General features: G+C 33.2%; 2 protein-coding genes across 3 annotated transcripts in view; both read right to left on the bottom strand.

Annotated features, from left to right (window-relative positions):
- The window catches only part of LOC120348119 (transmembrane protease serine 9-like), a 29,788-nt gene extending 19,817 nt beyond the window's left edge, over positions 1-9,971 (bottom strand). For both annotated transcript variants that reach the window (XM_078117596.1, XM_078117595.1), the window contains exons 1-16: positions 9,824-9,971; positions 8,668-8,801; positions 7,449-7,547; positions 6,565-6,685; positions 5,846-5,979; positions 5,165-5,275; positions 4,871-5,003; positions 4,299-4,426; positions 3,614-3,718; positions 2,610-2,754; positions 2,261-2,374; positions 1,739-1,794; positions 1,300-1,457; positions 1,105-1,209; positions 874-1,031; positions 420-571 (exon numbers count right to left, since the gene is read on the bottom strand). In XM_078117596.1, the coding sequence (XP_077973722.1) occupies positions 420-571; positions 874-1,031; positions 1,105-1,209; positions 1,300-1,457; positions 1,739-1,794; positions 2,261-2,374; positions 2,610-2,754; positions 3,614-3,718; positions 4,299-4,426; positions 4,871-5,003; positions 5,165-5,275; positions 5,846-5,979; positions 6,565-6,685; positions 7,449-7,547; positions 8,668-8,801; positions 9,824-9,914 (1,944 nt within the window). In that variant the 5' untranslated portion in view covers positions 9,915-9,971. The remainder of the gene's footprint in view (positions 1-419; positions 572-873; positions 1,032-1,104; positions 1,210-1,299; positions 1,458-1,738; positions 1,795-2,260; positions 2,375-2,609; positions 2,755-3,613; positions 3,719-4,298; positions 4,427-4,870; positions 5,004-5,164; positions 5,276-5,845; positions 5,980-6,564; positions 6,686-7,448; positions 7,548-8,667; positions 8,802-9,823) is intronic.
- A 6,623-nt stretch (positions 9,972-16,594) lies between these two features.
- LOC120348165 (transmembrane protease serine 9-like) overlaps positions 16,595-17,971 on the bottom strand; it is a 35,650-nt gene continuing 34,273 nt past the window's right edge. Inside the window, exon 43 of the mRNA XM_039418291.2 lies at positions 16,595-17,800. Within this exon, the coding sequence (XP_039274225.2) occupies positions 17,649-17,800 (152 nt within the window). The 3' untranslated portion in view covers positions 16,595-17,648. The remainder of the gene's footprint in view (positions 17,801-17,971) is intronic.

Below are 17,971 nucleotides of genomic sequence, written 5' to 3'. Positions count from 1 at the left end.
TGTAAGTGGAAATTTGTAATTTTATTTTATGTTCCTAAACCTAAAAAGGTGTATATTGGAAAGTGTAATTTTACTTGAATTCAACTGAATAACAGCAGGTATCTATTTATGAAATGACTACTATTATTGACTCAATCAGAGTAATAACTCTTTGAGCAGATTTCGAATCCACACTATAATAGTCAGGAGTAAAGTCTGCTTTCAGTTGAACACATTATGGACAAAAATCTCTAATGTCAAATGACATGTTAAAATTAATAAAAACGAGCGAGAGGCAGTCTAAAAACTGAACCGCTGAAAAAATTTATTGTTGAATCTTAGATATTTGTATTGTTGAACACACAAATTGAATTGACTCTACTTATGGTCACTAGTCCAGAAATATTTTTCAATGTAGTCAAACAGTCGGTTTCACATACACTACATGTGCTAACACCCCCAGTTGGAAATCCAACACAAAATATATCGTCTGCTGTTACTCCTCCCTCGATGATTGGTTTAAGACATTTATCCTGGGGAAATATCGGTAATGATGCTTGCTTAAGAACATCAGAACCCGGTGCGCCCACATCTGAAAAAGGTAATATATGTAACTTTTTTTTTTCATGTTGTTGAATATTGACAATAATTTTGTTCTAACCAGCATTTTATAGATTGGGATTTACTTATATACATTTGTATCACATGTTTACATTGCAGCAACTTAAAAAAGAAAAAGAATGCGAAAATATATACAATTTGACGCATGAGGATGACACTCATATTTATGTAGAGAATCTACAGGGTCGAAAAATGCAACTTCGTTTTTAGCAACAGATCAATTTTCCGATATCCGACCAAACTTATTCAATGCGAAAGTTCAAATTCACTCACATGTACGACCCCAACCAGTGATAACTATGTATGTTCCTGTGGAAGGAAACATGGTGGGAAGGCAAATGGGTTTTACATATACAGTAAAGTTTACTGGAGACGAAAGTAACAACAACGATATATCTTTCCCCTCGCTCCATCCATTTTCGTCTTTCCAGCTGAAATAAAAATGAATGTTTGTAATTTTGACACTTAATGATCAACTTGTCGGAAATGAAATACGTGGCTTACTTGAATCCGGGTTTAGCGAAGATATTTTCAACCGTGACGTTTTGTGCAGTTTTTTCGTTATATTCGCTAGTATTGTAATTACCAAACACCACCAATGCATCAAATCTGAAATGAAAACACATGACGACATGAATATAAAAAAATAAAGAAATGACGGAATAGGATAAACAATGGATACAAAATAAAAATTTGCACCCTTTGTCCACGCAATGTGTTGCTGTTAACGCCCATCTGTCTGCAATCAGCACTGTACCACAAGTAAACTCCCATTTATCCAGTCTATAGTACAACAGTCTGCCTTGCCATGGCCAAGATCCCGGGACAGCGTCATGTCCTCCTACTATTCTTGGATCCTGTATATAAGTTTATTCATTCGCAAAATGCAACTGTTCATTGTTACCCCTTTTACTTGTAAACCGTACCTGTCAATTCCACCAACAATTGGCCATAATTGTAGTTAAGATATTCGATTTTCCAACTCAATTTTTTTTACTTGAATGTCATCTCTCCATTAAAAAATTTAACTAATCTAAATTTCTTATCATACTCAAATTATCAGGCCTCAACATAATACTAATTTATATTTCTAATTTCTGCTCGATAAGATAATGTATGCACAGTTACGTATACGAACCCATCTGAATTCTGGAGCAATGTCTGAAACTCCACATTTGCTCACACTTTCCAACTCTGAAAAAAAAAAATTGTGTCATATATTTCTTTGCTTTATGGTGACTAAGAGTTGTAAGTGAGATAATAATTAGGTTCGAGTCGGACAACTTTTCCATTGTTTTTAGAACATGTATATGACCAAGTTCATACTAATATTATCTTGTATTCGACTGGATTTAAACAATTGAAGTGCAAATAGACAACTCTTTATTAAAATTTAGGAACGTGTCTACTAAGCTTAAAGGTAACAACCTTCTTATCAAGTAATCTAATCAGAAACTGAAAAAAAAGGAATTGTCATCTCTGAATACATTTGTCATTTTGATAAATTGATTTCCAAAATCTTCTATTACGTCAATTGGTACTGGGAAGTTCAGAATCACGCATGCTAATGCAATGTAGAAATTGCGCGAATTGAGAGTGAATTAAACCGCCCTTGGATCACACTAAATCTTTTATTCATTCAAAGTTTTGTGTAACTTACTACATTCCACTTCGTCAGCGTTATCCACCGGACAGTCAACAACACCGTTACATTTTTTTGTTTCGTTGATACATGTACCATCCCAACAATGAAAGTCACCAGTTTTACAGATTTCTTGAAGAAAGATATTTTTTATAGTTTTTTATGCATAAAATTTTGTAATGACTCATTGTTTCCACTAAATTGAGAGTTTATGAATCTGTTAGATGAAATTAATGAGAAAAAATACATATATATATATAATAAAGTAGATGAATAATAAAAAAATAGGTTGCAACGAATTTCAAATAGATTTAGCACATTTTTATTAAATATACATTTATTCTTCAATGTAAATAAGCATTTTAACCTTCTGCCGTCCAGTTGAGAGAAAACCCCATAAAATTATCGTCACCAAAAACATTGGGAGATGAAAAAAATTTAATTGTCACTTGATTTGTTGTAGACAGAAATCCTTTCGGAGGGTATGGACCACAAAATCGTCTGTCCAGGTACTATAAAAGTAAGAGCAGTACAAAAAGTACAATTAGTTTTGTTGTGAGATAATTTTTAAAAACGTTCGAGCATCCTTAGATTAAGTTAAATTAAAATTTTCACTTGCTAATGAATAGAACACCTTTGAAGATAGGTTTGATATTTGCACTTGAAGTAGGATGCAAGATTGGCCAACTTGCATTCGGCCGCAATCGACTAAAATCTTCAAAATAGCTCGCGATCGACTTCTCGGTATTAAGGTCATTCACATAAAAAATGAGTGCTGAATATGCAGATAACTACACACAAGCATACAGACATTCTACCGTTGCCAGTAAGCTCGGCTCCGTGAGCACATTCTTAATGAAATCGCCACAAAAATTCGTTAATTTGATAATCTCATTGTATCCAGAATAAATGTTCCATGATTTATTTAAGATTTATTCAATCCAAATACAATTCAGATCTAAGGCCTGCCTACTTTTTAGTCATAAGTGTTGGAAACTTCTCCAAAAAAACTTGCCAAGTATCCATGATTTATCTAAAAACCATAAATGTCACATGAATGGTCAAACTTCAGTATCTAATTTAAATTTTCGCCAAGTCCGAATCTTCGCTTGCTTGGAATTAGAAAAATTGGGCATTGTGGTGCCACTGCTCCCGTTGCGAATGAAATTTATCACACTAGTCATGGAGTGAGACAACAACTTTCGCATGCTACTACTGAAACAGTTTAATGTAGTCAGACAAGACATACGATATTTGGCACGTCAACTCCCAAGCCTTGAGGCCAAACTTGCACATGTTACGTAAAATAATCGCAAAAACGAAAATCAAAAAACGTCATTTTTATTATTTGAGTATTTGAATAAAACTTACCTTCTCTGATTGTGTTGAAGGCCCATCATATATTTCAAGATAATCCCCAAAACAGGTATCCGTGTCTTCTATGTTAAAGTCTAGACTAAACTTGATCGCAACTTGCTGAATGAAAATAATTATCCTCAAGATTTTCACAGTCACAAAATATTATTCTGTTTACGTTATTGAAATAATCGTATATTTGAATATATTGGCATTTAGATAGTACAAAAATATCATGATTGATGTTTTAAAAATATACAGTGTGTTTTACAATTCAGAGTGATTCAATTCTAAGTGACAGAAATATATTTGTGTTAATGCGCAGCAAGAATCTCAAATCAATATTCAATATAGCTACAGCATCCTTGCAATATATGCATACGGATTCAAGGGCACAAAAGCATTGAATAAGATAAGTAGTTACTTCCACAGAAACCAAATTAATAACGTTTTATAATTCATTATTTTAATATTTTTTGCTTTGTGCAGTTTTGTAATGTAACACCTTGATGAAAGTAATTCTCAATTGTTTAAGAGATTGATAACTTCTGTGCATTTGTAAGAAAATTCGTTGTAAAAAAATTGTTTCTGAAACGTGCGATGTTTAAGATGGCAACATAATGACCAAAACAATAATGTATAGGGTCACGTGTTGATCATGGAAATAATGGCTGATGATGAACAAGTTAGATTTTTTTACCGTGTTTTCAGGAGTTGTAATGAACCAAGAGCAATTTAGGTCGCGTTCATACGGGAGTGGATACATAGGTGTGGATACGGTGCCTGATGTACCAGTGAGATAATTCGTTTCAGCACATGTTGGTGGGTCTAAAAAAGATTCACAACATTAATGCTAAATTGCACATGTGTATACATTAGATTAAAGAATATAAATCATGGTGTAATTAAAAAAAAATATAATTAAAGTATACAGATAGTTTAACAACAACTGAGCAATTATAAAATATATATATATATGGAAAGAATGTGGCAATATCATAACCCGTTCAAGAATAACTTACTCCAAGGAATCTTTCGTTAGAAAACCCGCATGGTAGGTTAATATGATTATAATAATACATTAATGAGGTTCAATACAAAATAACGTTCCTACAAGGAGTTCATAAAAACTGAAAACCAATACATTCCCATTGGAAAGAGTTGCTGAATTCTGAAAGGCTGTCCTGTAAAAAGTGTTTAGAGAGACTAATTCAGATACTTTAATAATTACTTTATTTCAATCGGGCAACCCTTAAATATGATTCAACTCACCGATTGCAGAAAAATTAAACGAAAATCCAGATCCAGTAACATCAACATCCGATTTGAATACGACGTACATGCCGTCATCTTTGATGAGTAGTTTGCCGTGATTTTCATCCGAACATATGACTATTTTAAAGGTCTGAAATAATATTGTGTGTTTGTTCATTCACTTTCAAATTTTGAATAGTATCTTGTTTTTCTATCTATGTATATATCCATCTTCTAAATCGTTAATTCTTAATTCCAAAATTAACAAACTGAATAATAAATAATACGTGAAAATAAAATTGCACTCATTACCCACGGACTCGGTGGTTCGACTCCTTCCGAAAAAGTTAGTGAATCGAACGGACACGTTGTCCCGGTTCCTTTCTCGATGCCATATATTGTATCAAATTCAATAAGGATGAACTAAAATATATAAGAATCTCTTGAAATAAGAGCAATAAATCACATTTAGGAGGAAAGATTTAACCCTGAGTGGAAGATGAAGTTGTGCATGATGCCAATGATATGATGGATTCAATTGAAATGGTGGCTAACGGTAATATAGGCTAATTTATGTTGGAATATGCAGTCAACTATGTTTGTTTTTGGACACGAAATGCACATATGAATCACTTTGCTAAATCCTTGTTTATGTTGTTGGTCAGAATTGGCAAATCGATATGAAATTTTCAGTGCATAAAAAGACGTGAGAAGTCGCTAGAAGTCAGGATTAGTACTTTTTTTTCGCGTGCTCTATTATACCCTTTATTTCACCAAAAAGTTTTTCTATTTTTCAGTCAATTAATGGAAACACTTTTCATTTCGTCGTGCTTTGCCAGCCCTGTATATAAGATTCAAGTAAATACCATAAAGTAATAGTATTTATATACTTTGATGTATAGGACAATGAATGTTTGATCAATTCAATGTTCCACGAGTTGCGAATGTAATCAAAAATATTGAATTTAGCTTATCAGTACCCAAATTCTATACCTTTCCAATTTCAACATCGACAATCCATGCTTCTTCCCACAAGTTATTATAATTATCAGGATAGTTTAGTGATGAAATTGTTCCCGAATTGGCAACGATCGTTGTTGTATTTGCTTTCGTCACGTCTGCTTTGTCTGAAATATCGTAAGAAAAACTTTTGATTTAAAGTACTTTTATCATAAAAAGAAAATATTATTCCTATGTGAGAAACGATGAGAAAGTATATTGCTGTTTAGTAGGGCTTGGCATTTTTGAATACCTGCTCATTTCAGAATCAAATATGTTTTACAATCGAATATTTGGTAAATATAATCGTATGTGACTTTTTTTTATTGTAAAAAGTCCTACAGTAAATTACTGAAAACATAGAATCCATCACTCAGACAGTTTTCTGGCCGTTCACACACAATAGGCAACATGTCTAACTAAATAAGAAGAAAAGAGGAATTTGTGTGTAAATAAATCGTTCGAGGGTCAAAAAACTTTGTTTGGCCCGCGGGATGCAGTTTGTCGATCACTGATATAAAAGATATCCTCAAGTCCTGAATTTTGTTCTCTCTTCCAAACTACATTTCGATTTCTCCAGCGTGTATTTATTTGTACAAATCAACTATTAGTGAAACCAATCACAGGGACATATTGACCTAATTAATGCACGTATGGTAAATATGTGATGAAATGGTGGTAGAAGTGAACGCTTCGTTTTTCGTAATACGTACCAACTGCGGTCCAATTGAAAGAAAATCCAGCAAAAGTGACAAATACATCCGTAAAAAATGTCACTCCCAATGAATTACTTTCCGATGTCCAACTTGGATGTGGCTCGAACCCACAAAATATCTGTTAGAAAAAGAATAATAATCATCATGACATCGTCTGATCCAAAAAAATCTTGTATACTCTCTCTTTGCGAGAGTAAGGAGTGATAGTATTGAGCTCTAATAAAGCACGATTCGGAATTTGCCATACAGCCTATAACTTGGAGAGAATGAATTTATCTCGGAATATTTGTTTATCTAGTAGCTTTCCTAATTATTCGTCACTTTTCAGTAGTATTTGCAAAATTTTGGAATAACTCAATTAACTCAATAGTCAGTTCGTTTTTCGTTTTAGTTCAGTTACATTGATGAAGAGTAGTCATGAAATAGCTGCGATAGACTAGACTATTAGTAGCTATTAGTTCCTTCAATCGGCAGGTGGTTGAAGATTTTGAATCAAAATGTTGGGTATAAATAAGTTTGAAAGCGCCAACTCACAAAACTACTCTCAGAATAAACATTGAGCATTTTGTAATAGTGAAGTATAGAAGGAATTTTTCTGGGATCAACGGTCGTGGAAACATTAATCCATCCGTTGGTTATTTGCTACGGTCTTTTTCTGTTGCGTTTGGTTTTGAAAAATAGTTTTCTCTTTGCTCAGTATTTCTTTCGAGAAATACTTACACATGTGATGAGCTTCTCGCTGTTATAACAAGCCGAATGTTTTATTATACACTTTAGAAACATTCCACAAAATTTTTTATTTGTAGGTTTTAAATAAAATCAAAGAAATGGAGATGAAAAAGGCAAATCGCTGATAAAAAAGAAAATAAGATAATACTCACCGATTCGTACCCAGTATCTTCTGAGAATTCAATATAATCGTAGCATCCGGTACCATCCGGTTCAATTTCAAAGAACGGTTCAAACTTCACTGCGATTCTCTAATAAAAAAGTTTTAATGCTAGAAAAATGAAATTTTGAATTTACGGAATATTGAGTCTACATATGCAAAATAAAAGTTTATTGAAAGGTTATAGTTATTTTGCACTTGGTCAATAGCTCCGATGAATTCCTGCATTTCTGTGTGTCTCTATAAATCCAAATTTACCCTAATTCGAGTAAAAATTATAAAAACAAAATTAATTTTTTCTAAATTTTTAAAATTGATTTTTGTAAAAATCACATTACATAATTTAAGCTTTCATGCACATGTTTGTGTCAATATCTTTTCAATGTAGGTATAGTCTTTGATGAAAGTTTTAGGATTGTATTCTGTATCTCGCCGAAAACTACAAATAAAATCATATGGAGATTTTTGAACATCTATTCATTAACATTGGGATGACCTACGAAATTTGATTGTTGGAACGGAGTCGTATCACTATTTTGTCAACAAAACGTTGCCTATTAATCATTAGATGTTTTGGTGACCCTGACGTGATGTGAACACGCAATCTTCTGTTAAGGTCTGTGTCTGTGTACCATGGGTCTCGCAATTATGCTAGATTTACCGCTGTAAGACACAGTGCCGACTCTGACCTAGTGTTTTCACATGTTCTTATTTCAGGGATTACTGAAAAAACTTGACAGTGGCAGAATTGAGTCATCGACGGCTCGTATTTAGCGTGTTTATATTTCTTTTCTGCGAACGCGCAGACATCGGAATATTCAACTCAGTTGTAAAAAATTAATTAGAATGAATCGTTTTTAGTTTCAGACATAAACCAGGTTTTCATATTTTACTTCAAAAAGGGAACTGGTTCACCACTTGATGGTACAACTAAACTTTCGAATTTCAAGAAGAAAAACACAAATTAGAATGATACAACGACAATACTAAAGGAAAGTCTCATCTGAATTAGAAATAATCCCCTGGGAGTAGAGTACATGGGGCTTCAGAAGATACAGTATATGAAAAAACCAATGCAACTTACAAACGATAAATATCTAGGAATATTCACTACGGTCGGCAATTATTGTTGTTATATGACAATTGACTTGATATTTTAAATATATATATATACAGTTATACATCATGTTTTAGTAACAACGAACGTATACCGTTCCATTTGCTGTGCTTATACGCCATTTGCAGTTGAGTGCATTTGGATAATTTTCTGGATAGTTGGGAGACATAATTGTTCCTCGCGTTCCAGTGACATCAAGCCCTTCTGAACTACACGCTGGCGTCAAACCTGAATTTTAAAAAATCAACTCAAATTTTAAAAGAGAAAATCTAGTGAGTATTTTTGATATTGTTTTCAATACGGTCTAGGACTTTCCTCTTTTGAATTATGTTGTTTGGCGAAGTCTTTCAATTTCAGGGCTCTACTCACTGGGGTCCCGACCCCCGGTGAATTGGGAAAAGGAATCAATAAGCGTCGCGTTAAAATCTTTTTCGAGACTAACGTATGTTGAAACAAAATATTGATTATATTTAAAAGATTTGGAACCAGTACTAAGACCAACCATCACCGAAATAAAACAGATATTCAATCTTTTGTGCAAAAATATGCAAGCAAATCGATCTTATCGAACTTTTCGTCAGTTTTATTAGTCTTTTTTAATATTATTATTAAATTTTACATTATTTTTTATCTCAGTTCCTGGTGGTCCTGAAAAAATTTAGCCTTTCCAAGTGGGCCGTGATGAAAAAAGGTTGAACAACACTGAACGCATCGCAGATTAACTCTGAAATACTGATTGTACCGCTTGGCTAACTAATAGCAAACTTGGTAATCAATTGAGAGTACAACCAAATCCCTCCTGAGTAAATTTCGTTTTTTAGTAACTGATGATCTTTAAAAAAATCTAAAGCGTTTATATTTACGAATGGCAACATCAGATCATATAAATACCCTAGCAAGTTATGCAAATAGTCTTAACCATTACTCAAATATGGGATGGTGGGTGGATTTTCCCACGAATCAAAGTTGCTATTTTTGCTTTGACGCCGTTCTGTCCTATGTTACACAACAGATATCACCTTAAAACTTTAACTTTTGGCATTGTGTTGAAGCAATATAACAACACGAAACGCCTGTTTTATGGTTGATATAACAAACCTAGTTTCACATATGATTACAGTCTTTGTTAGGCTTCTGATCTGGTTTATTACCTCCAAGTGCTTAATATAAAAATGTACAGTCTACTGACTTAATACTTATTCAACAAGTTTAATTGTTTGATAAATTATATTTATGACAAATCTCTTCACCTTCTGTTGAAACAGTCGTTTGTTGGATCGTCAGACGAGGTAATACAACGCCAAGAAACATTGTTGACAGCATCCATATGTTTGCTTCCATAGTTTAATTATACTTACATTAGAGTATTAAAGCAACTTTAAAACATTCAATAAAGAAATGTGGCATTTGAATTTTCTATGGCTATTGGTAATTACATAAAGGACAAAACTATCAATTAAATTATATAGTTCTGGTAAGTTGTAAAGCATGTTCCATAGTCACCCATTCTATAGAACTTAAACAAAATGCGCCTCATTTAACGTAAAGCTATTCCAATCCTCGACTCATCTTAATTACGTCACAATAGTCCGACAAAATAAGCTAAAATAGTTGAGAATCATTTTGGTTAGAACAAAATTTTGATTTAATGATATTTATTCATCTGGTTAAAGTATCTCATAAACTAGAGCTAATATAAATCCAGACATGTTGAACGTCATAAAACAAAATGAAAACGTAGTAAAAGAGTCACACTTCGCCACGTCGTCGAGCATTTGGTTTCAGAGTCTTGAAAATCTACCGTTTCCCGTACTACTTTATTCTAATATATTAATGACAGAGCACAGGTTTGGTAAACATTAAAGCTATTCTTCATACTGCTAGCGTCTACTGCAAATATACTGTCTCAGTTCCACTCATTTTCTTTGTAAACCCCATTTTTGATAAATATTTGAATAGCAGCGCATATAGTTTTAATGAAAGCCCAATCGTAGCATCTTAGAAATTATCACTAAAATTTAATCTTCCTAAAATCTTTTTACGACTATTTTTTTCACGCAAGGACGTATCATAGATAACAAGCAAATGCAAGAAATGGACTATGGCAAAGTTAGACTGTTATTGTGCCTTTTTCTATAAAATAAACTGACGTTAGAGCGAAAAATTGTTTTCAATAAACAATTGGTTTTCGACATTGATGAGAGATGATTAAACGATTGTAAACCTGAATTGTTTTTTCGGAACAATTTCGATTTTCCTAATGCTTGATTCAAAGTCCAGGGTCGAATTTAAAATGATGAAAACGATGATATAACTTATATTAGTTTCGATTTCATCTCATTTGTACTGATTCCAACAACGTGTTTATCCGTGAATATCGTGGTAGCAAATGTACTCACCCCTTTAATGTATACTCTAGCCCAGTTGTTCTCAAACGGTGGGCGCGCCTCACAAAAGGACATAGACAATTCTTTATTATGTATAAGATTTGATCTTGCCCGCTTTATTTGTTTATAAAACTTTTCATTTATTTTTTTATTCACGTTTTTTCACGTATTCTTAACCTGTTTTTTGAATAATACATATCTTCGCCTTACTATCTAATATTTGTAGCTTATTGTTAGCTAGTTATTTTTAAGGGCGGGGCGCAAGACTTGACAAACTCTAAAAAGGTAGCGAGGCCTAAAAAGTTTGAGAACCACCACTCTAGCCAGTACGTATACCAAAAAGCAACTGACAGGACTAGGTTTTACAAATTCGTCATATACTGTAATCACTATACCTGATCATATTCGCCGGCCTCAGTGTATACACAAGAAGAAAGTGTATATATACTGCCTGCTTAAAACGGATAGCAATTTTTCGCAATTTGCCGTTTTTATTTTGATCGACCATCATCTACTCCTATTTGACTTACTCACTGAGATATTCTAATTTTCATCTAACTAAATTTCTGGAGTAAAAAAATCACAGGTGATTTATGGAAATATCTTACGTACTTGATACTTACTCACATAATGAGAAACTAAGAATCAGAACCAAACTTATACTAAGAAGCCCCCTGACGAGATTTAACATTTGCGTTTTTTCGGTTGGCCGTAAATCCGTCACGTTTCAACTGCTAAATCCACCTGTAATGGGTTCCAGCGATGGCCAATATAACGTGGCATGACAAAAGCCGATTGTCCTTTCTGCATGATTGCAGGACGTCGTACTGAACAATTGGTTTAAACATTTAATCGGGTGCTGAATCTATTTGTTTGTACTAATTTGTAGAGACCATGACTGAAAATAACGTGCATGCAATTTTATTCATCCATTCGTTATTGATTGAATTGTGTCATCCCCAAAAAATTCATATTTTCAATTTAAAAATTTTCGATGCCATAAATAGTAATTACCATAGAGTGTTCACAAATTATTAACACGGTGTATTTATACTCTTCCCCGAACAAGGCTATGTACAAGCGTCTTCAATTAGATATGGAGCTACTATAGTTTGGATGAACGGAATATTACGGATCCGCTTATCCGATTCAATACACCTTGATAGTCCGGGGGTGAGCATAGGATTTGAATCCTGGATTTTACCCCTTATTATTATCAGATCCTATTTTTACAATAAACACTTAAATGCAAATAGTTGCCTCAATCCTCATTACTATATATATTATATTTTATCACAATCGATCGTATTCCTGATTTTAATCTGGTACCACACATAGGAGTTTTCTCTGCTGTTGTTTTCCACCCAACTTTTTTAAATAAATGAAGGCAAAATTATCGAGATGCCACGGCCAACTTTTTTGCGCGCGAGAGAATTCCAAATATTTGTTCTTGCCTAAAATTGCAGTCATGCTTAAATGACACAAAATGAAGAAACAAAATAATCAGTCAAAATCCTAAAAATCCCATTCATGTTTTTTTTTACTAGTATACCGTCTTTCGTACTTCATCATTGCAAGGCACTTTTCCAGTTCCAAGGATCCTTATGTTATGGACCCATGCATTGTCTTTTTTTCGAAACTGCACACAATAACTGTCTGAAATTTAGAAATGTTATATGATGTGCTTTGCCAGAAACTTTTGATAAAAATAAGATAAGTGTCAAACGCCATTTGATTTAATTAGATAACTTGAACAATTTTAGAAATGACTAAAACCATTCATTCGCATGAGCAAGCAAATCTTGTAAATCCTATGGCTTGATTTATAGAGTTGTACTGGATTGTCGTATTTTGCAAGTCTGCATTAGAAGAGTAGTTTCATTTTGTAGTAGTAAATTCCGTTATACGCGTGCCAAATTTCTGTTTACCACGGGTTGGGGATCGTTGTCATAGAAAAAAAAAAAAAAAACAGTGAAAACTTACTGAACTGTAAAACAGGACGTATAAGAAATGTTCCTTTTTGCACGTTGATACCCTCACCTCACTGTAACAGAGATTACCCAAGCGTTGAACTTCCGCGCTAAGTAGGTTTGCGTGATCACGAGATAGTGATTCTCGAAATATTTCTATGGAGCATCCAAATTTTCAGACTCCATAAACTGTTTTTAACGTGAAGTTATTGGATTAAAGTTGTTAGTTTAAATCTGCAAATTTCACACTCGAAGGCATATATAAGTTGGCAATGGAAACAATAAGGGATAACGATTGCACTAAATTGAGCTATCGTCATTGCTGGCAAACAGTAAAACGTGAAAAATTAAATCGCGTTTTCAAGTCATGGAGTTGGGCTTAAATAAAAAAAAAAAGCACTAATTTCTCTGCTGATAAATTAGAGATCATGTTCTTTTCAATTATAAATATTACCAAAAATTAATCAAAACCGAACAAAAATAAATGTGGAGTAGTAGTAAAAGGCCACTCATTTCACGCGCATCCACGTCATGTCGATTACTTGACTTATTCGAGCTTGAAAGCCAAATTCGAAATTTTTTTTCGTACTCATTCACCATAACGATAACACATAGCTACGCAAAATAAACATAAAATATTTTTTATTTTGTGCGCATTTCCACATAATTATATCTTATAAATGGCAATACGTATTTGTTGTAAATTTTTGTTTGTCTATATACCTGTATACAAGTCAATGTGAACTTCATAACGTTTCAAGATACGTTGACATCACTCTGTAATCATTCCCTTGCCAAGTAAGATATTTAGCAGTCAATGTATTGACTAGGGGCATTGTAAAGCCATAATACATTTGTACATGGTTGTTATCTCGACAAATCCAACAGCACGAGGAACATGCGGTACCTGCGGTATAAACGTTGTAATTATCAGTGTCCCCATTCTTTATATTTCATCACTGTTTACATCAACGGTAATTGTATTATGCAACAACTAAATGATGAATTCACATAAATGGTAAACGATATATACAAAACCGTTATAATTTACTAAAGACGGGTCTGCTGTTTCTTTCATTGTAACATCGTTAAATATTGTAAGCTTGAGCCTGCTATTCCGCTGATTATACAAATTTTTGCATGATCTTGCTCTATATCGCAGTAATAATAAATAATAATGTAAACATGACGTTTGTTTTGAAACGTCACTAATGTAAACTATTTTATCAAGGTTATGACATTTTATCCTTGTTTCTAATATTGATGAATACTCCACCATGTTCGAAAATATAATAATTTTAAATTTATAATAATCCCATTATCTTGATTCATTTTACGATTTTAATTCAAGTTTCCAAATTTTGATTTCATCCTAGTTTGGAAATCAAGAAGCACAAACCACTCCCAAATTATATTACAAAATGTAAATGAAGGGTGTTTCATCGTCTTCAAGCGTGTGCTAAACTGTGTTTGGTTTGATCTATCATGAAAAGCCCTAATATTTAATTCTTATCATATCGCGATAGACTGATTGTAATTGACCATGATTTTCTCCGAATTTATTTGTTCACCTGTCTGGAACGTATACCCGGAAGTTATCTCTCGTGTGGTTACAGAAACCCAATTTACCCTAAATCTGTCAACGCTGGTAAAGCTTCAATTGATTTTTGAGCATCTTGATTCTCTGACTTTTTTTTCAAAATGTAGATCAAGGTTGGTGATGTATAAAAATAAATTACACTTCAAGGTTTTTGACTTTATGTAGAAAAAATGGAATTGAAGACATTTACATTTCATATTGCAATTTTTCGACCTATAAATTTACCAATGCACAACATAATGTTGTTGTTGTTGATTTATTTTTTTAAACATAATTTTCTAATATGTACTAAAATTGGAGATGTGAAACCGATTTCTTCAAAGGGAAAATGATAAACATCATAGTTTTTTTTGCAACCGATGCGACCCACGAGTAATTCTCAGTTATTACTTTTTCGGTCTTGCCTAAATTCGTCTTATGTCATTATTTTTTCACCCTTCATTTTCATATCGTGTTTCTAAACGTGATTGTTTGGTATTTGTCTCGGTTGGTTTATTTGTTCCCCTGTCTAGAAGTTTTTGTGTCGTCTTCGACCGTATCGGCCCCAAATTAACTTTTCATGAGGTCATCGAAGGACAAAAATTTTAACAAAGCTTTCAATCTTCTCTCAAATTACGTGCTGCGTTTTGTGTAAACTGTAAATCTATCATAGTTTGTCTCCGTAACGTTAGTCAAAACTCAAACATGTAAAGATAATACAATTTTGGCTACAAGAAACTTTGAATTTGAGAATACAAATCACGAATTTTTATAATCATATTTGCTGCACTATATCAGGTCTTCATTAAAATTCTACAATGAGCATCCATAAAACTGTAAATATCTTTCACCAAATACGCCTGTCGAAGCAGAAATGACTAATAAATCATATATATATATATACAGACGCTTAAAATAACATTGCTTTTAGAAGTATTTCAATCACAAAATTCACTTTGATAAAAAAACGTAATATGATGAGGTTCGAATAAGTTTGATTTTGAGTTTAAATTTGGAGGAACTTTGGGTAGCAAAAGCGTCTTTAAATATTGTGATATATACATTTGGAATATATTAAAAACTTAAAGAGTGTTGCAGCCCAGACCCGGAAGGTGTTCCACATAAGCTCAAAAAAGATTTAGAATGAGAATTTCAGATTGTCAATCTTTGTCTTCAGAATGCAATTTGCTTGCACACTTCTACAGTTAATCGAATTATTCAAAGGTCTGGTAGCTGGCAAGGCATAAAGGCACAAAATACTGAATACTCAATAACAATTTTCTGATAGATCAAAATGATCCTTCCTTATTAACGTGAGACTCATTGAATCGAATCGAGAAATTTAAAGAATTCTAAAAATAGATCGTTGAGTCACTACTACTAAGTAGTCACGGAGACTACTTTTATAGCCCTCCAACGCGGGCGTTTGTCCCCCTTGACTACGACGTTCGACAATCGTACCAATTCGACTCCATAGTCCTGCAAAAGACTCGTTGCATGCAATATTACTCGCGTTAACAAATGTTGTTTGAAAATTTAAAAATCGGTAGTCTAAGAAGTTTGTGTTGTGTTTGGTCGTAATGGGAGCGCACGCTCCTTAATTTATTCCTGGAACATTCCCATACAAGACTTTATACTTTTACCACGAGAAATTCATGCTCATATCCTACTTACGCAAAAATTGTCATAAATTGAAAAGTTGAGTTTTTTGTTCATTCGGTCGTGACAACAATTTTTGGCAAAAATAAGTATAGAGTATTAAGATAATCTCTCCTACACAAAACTCAAATCCTTCAGGTAAATTCACATTCATTCACTAAGGAATTTTTTTTTTGTATTAATACATAGAAACGATGTTCACCATTAACGCAATGCGGAATAATTTAGTAGCCAGTGCCAAATTGCGGTGATTTCTTGCATAGAGTCTTCTTCTGAGCGAAATGCAGATAAAATGACGTAGAAAAATACTCCTAATATCTTATCGGACTGATTATGCTTTTAAAACATATTTTAATATCTCGTTATTCACCCAGCATATGATTCTGAAACAATTTAGTAGATCAAAACAGTCTATGTAATGTGTTAAAAAAGTATTTTTTTATTTGCATCCATTAGTAATATAACAGTAATATGATTGTATCGTATCGTAGAAGTATTAGTTGTATTTGGCTAAATCACAGACGACAACAGAGTTGTTAAGTTTAACGATTTTGCATAAATATTAGTCTAAGAAGTTAGTATATATTAGCAAAAGGTTAATTAAAATATTGATATTTAAAACTAAAATCCAATGTAACTACAATATGGTTACTGTCTTCTTGCATATTTACACCAAAACACAGAGCAAACTTATAAACCAGAGGTCATGAAACTATATGTACTTCAAAATATGACGCACCCGCAACTCCTCTTTCTGGGGTAATTACAACTAACAGTGTAAACTACAATACAAACGCCGTACAGCGGCTATTGTTAGGACATACATCCGTGCGCAGATTTTCAGAATTTCATGATTTTGGGCATTAATTCTAATTGAATATTTTTGTTTTTGTGCATTAAAAGTGAGGTTCGCTCTGGGGACACAAAATTGTTCGCGGGCCACATTCGACCCACGGGCCGCAGTTTGCGGACCATAGTATTAAACTGTATAACAAATCAAACATCAACGGGCCCACTAATCGAAAGTGAAATTCCTACAAAAATTAGAAAATACTTGTAGACACATAATACATATTTTATCAAAAAAGAAAAATACAGATAAAAGACAATAATCTAAATAGTTCTTTCTATTTAGTTTAAAGCCAACTAAAACGATTATTCTGTAAAGCAGGATTAATTGAAAAATTACAAAATTATTTAATTCTACGGTTAATTTTATGAAGCTATGAACTTTGCCCAACTTATTGGGCGCTCCAGAAGTATGTGTACCAATATAGAGGTAAATAATTTATTTCGCCTACTTTACATCAAGTTGTGTAAAGGGACTTGAAGACTATGGGCGTGAGGTATATTCACTTGGCTAACACAGACAGTCCCCGAACTTGTAATAGAACTAAAATGAGGAAAATCGGGATAAAATTATGGCCTAACCCTAACCTGGTACACATACGGGAGTGTACCACTTATTATGCATCCATCTTTAATTGAATAGTCCAAATAATAGCAGTTGACAAAGTAACGTGACCATAATTGTACCAAGTGAAAATGAGATGATTTTATAACCAGACGTGGTCGAAGATTGAGAAGTAGTAGTGATGGTAGTTGATGCAGTCGACTCAATCATCAAAGAATCTGCGTTAACGAAGTACATATGTATAGTGAGGAGAAATTACAATGAAAGGAATAAACTGATAAAAGGTTTAAATTTTCACGTCAGAGATATGTCCTTGCATTTTTGCTTTTAGTTAATCAACGATAATCAATATCAAAAACTGTCAAAAGGATTGCAAAATACTCACTCGG

This window comes from Styela clava, chromosome 11, assembly GCF_964204865.1.
Source record: "Styela clava chromosome 11, kaStyClav1.hap1.2, whole genome shotgun sequence".
NCBI classification, from domain to species: Eukaryota; Metazoa; Chordata; class Ascidiacea; order Stolidobranchia; family Styelidae; genus Styela; species Styela clava.
The sequence above is the reverse complement of the archived record's forward strand: the minus strand, read 5'-3'. Positions and strand labels throughout refer to the sequence as shown.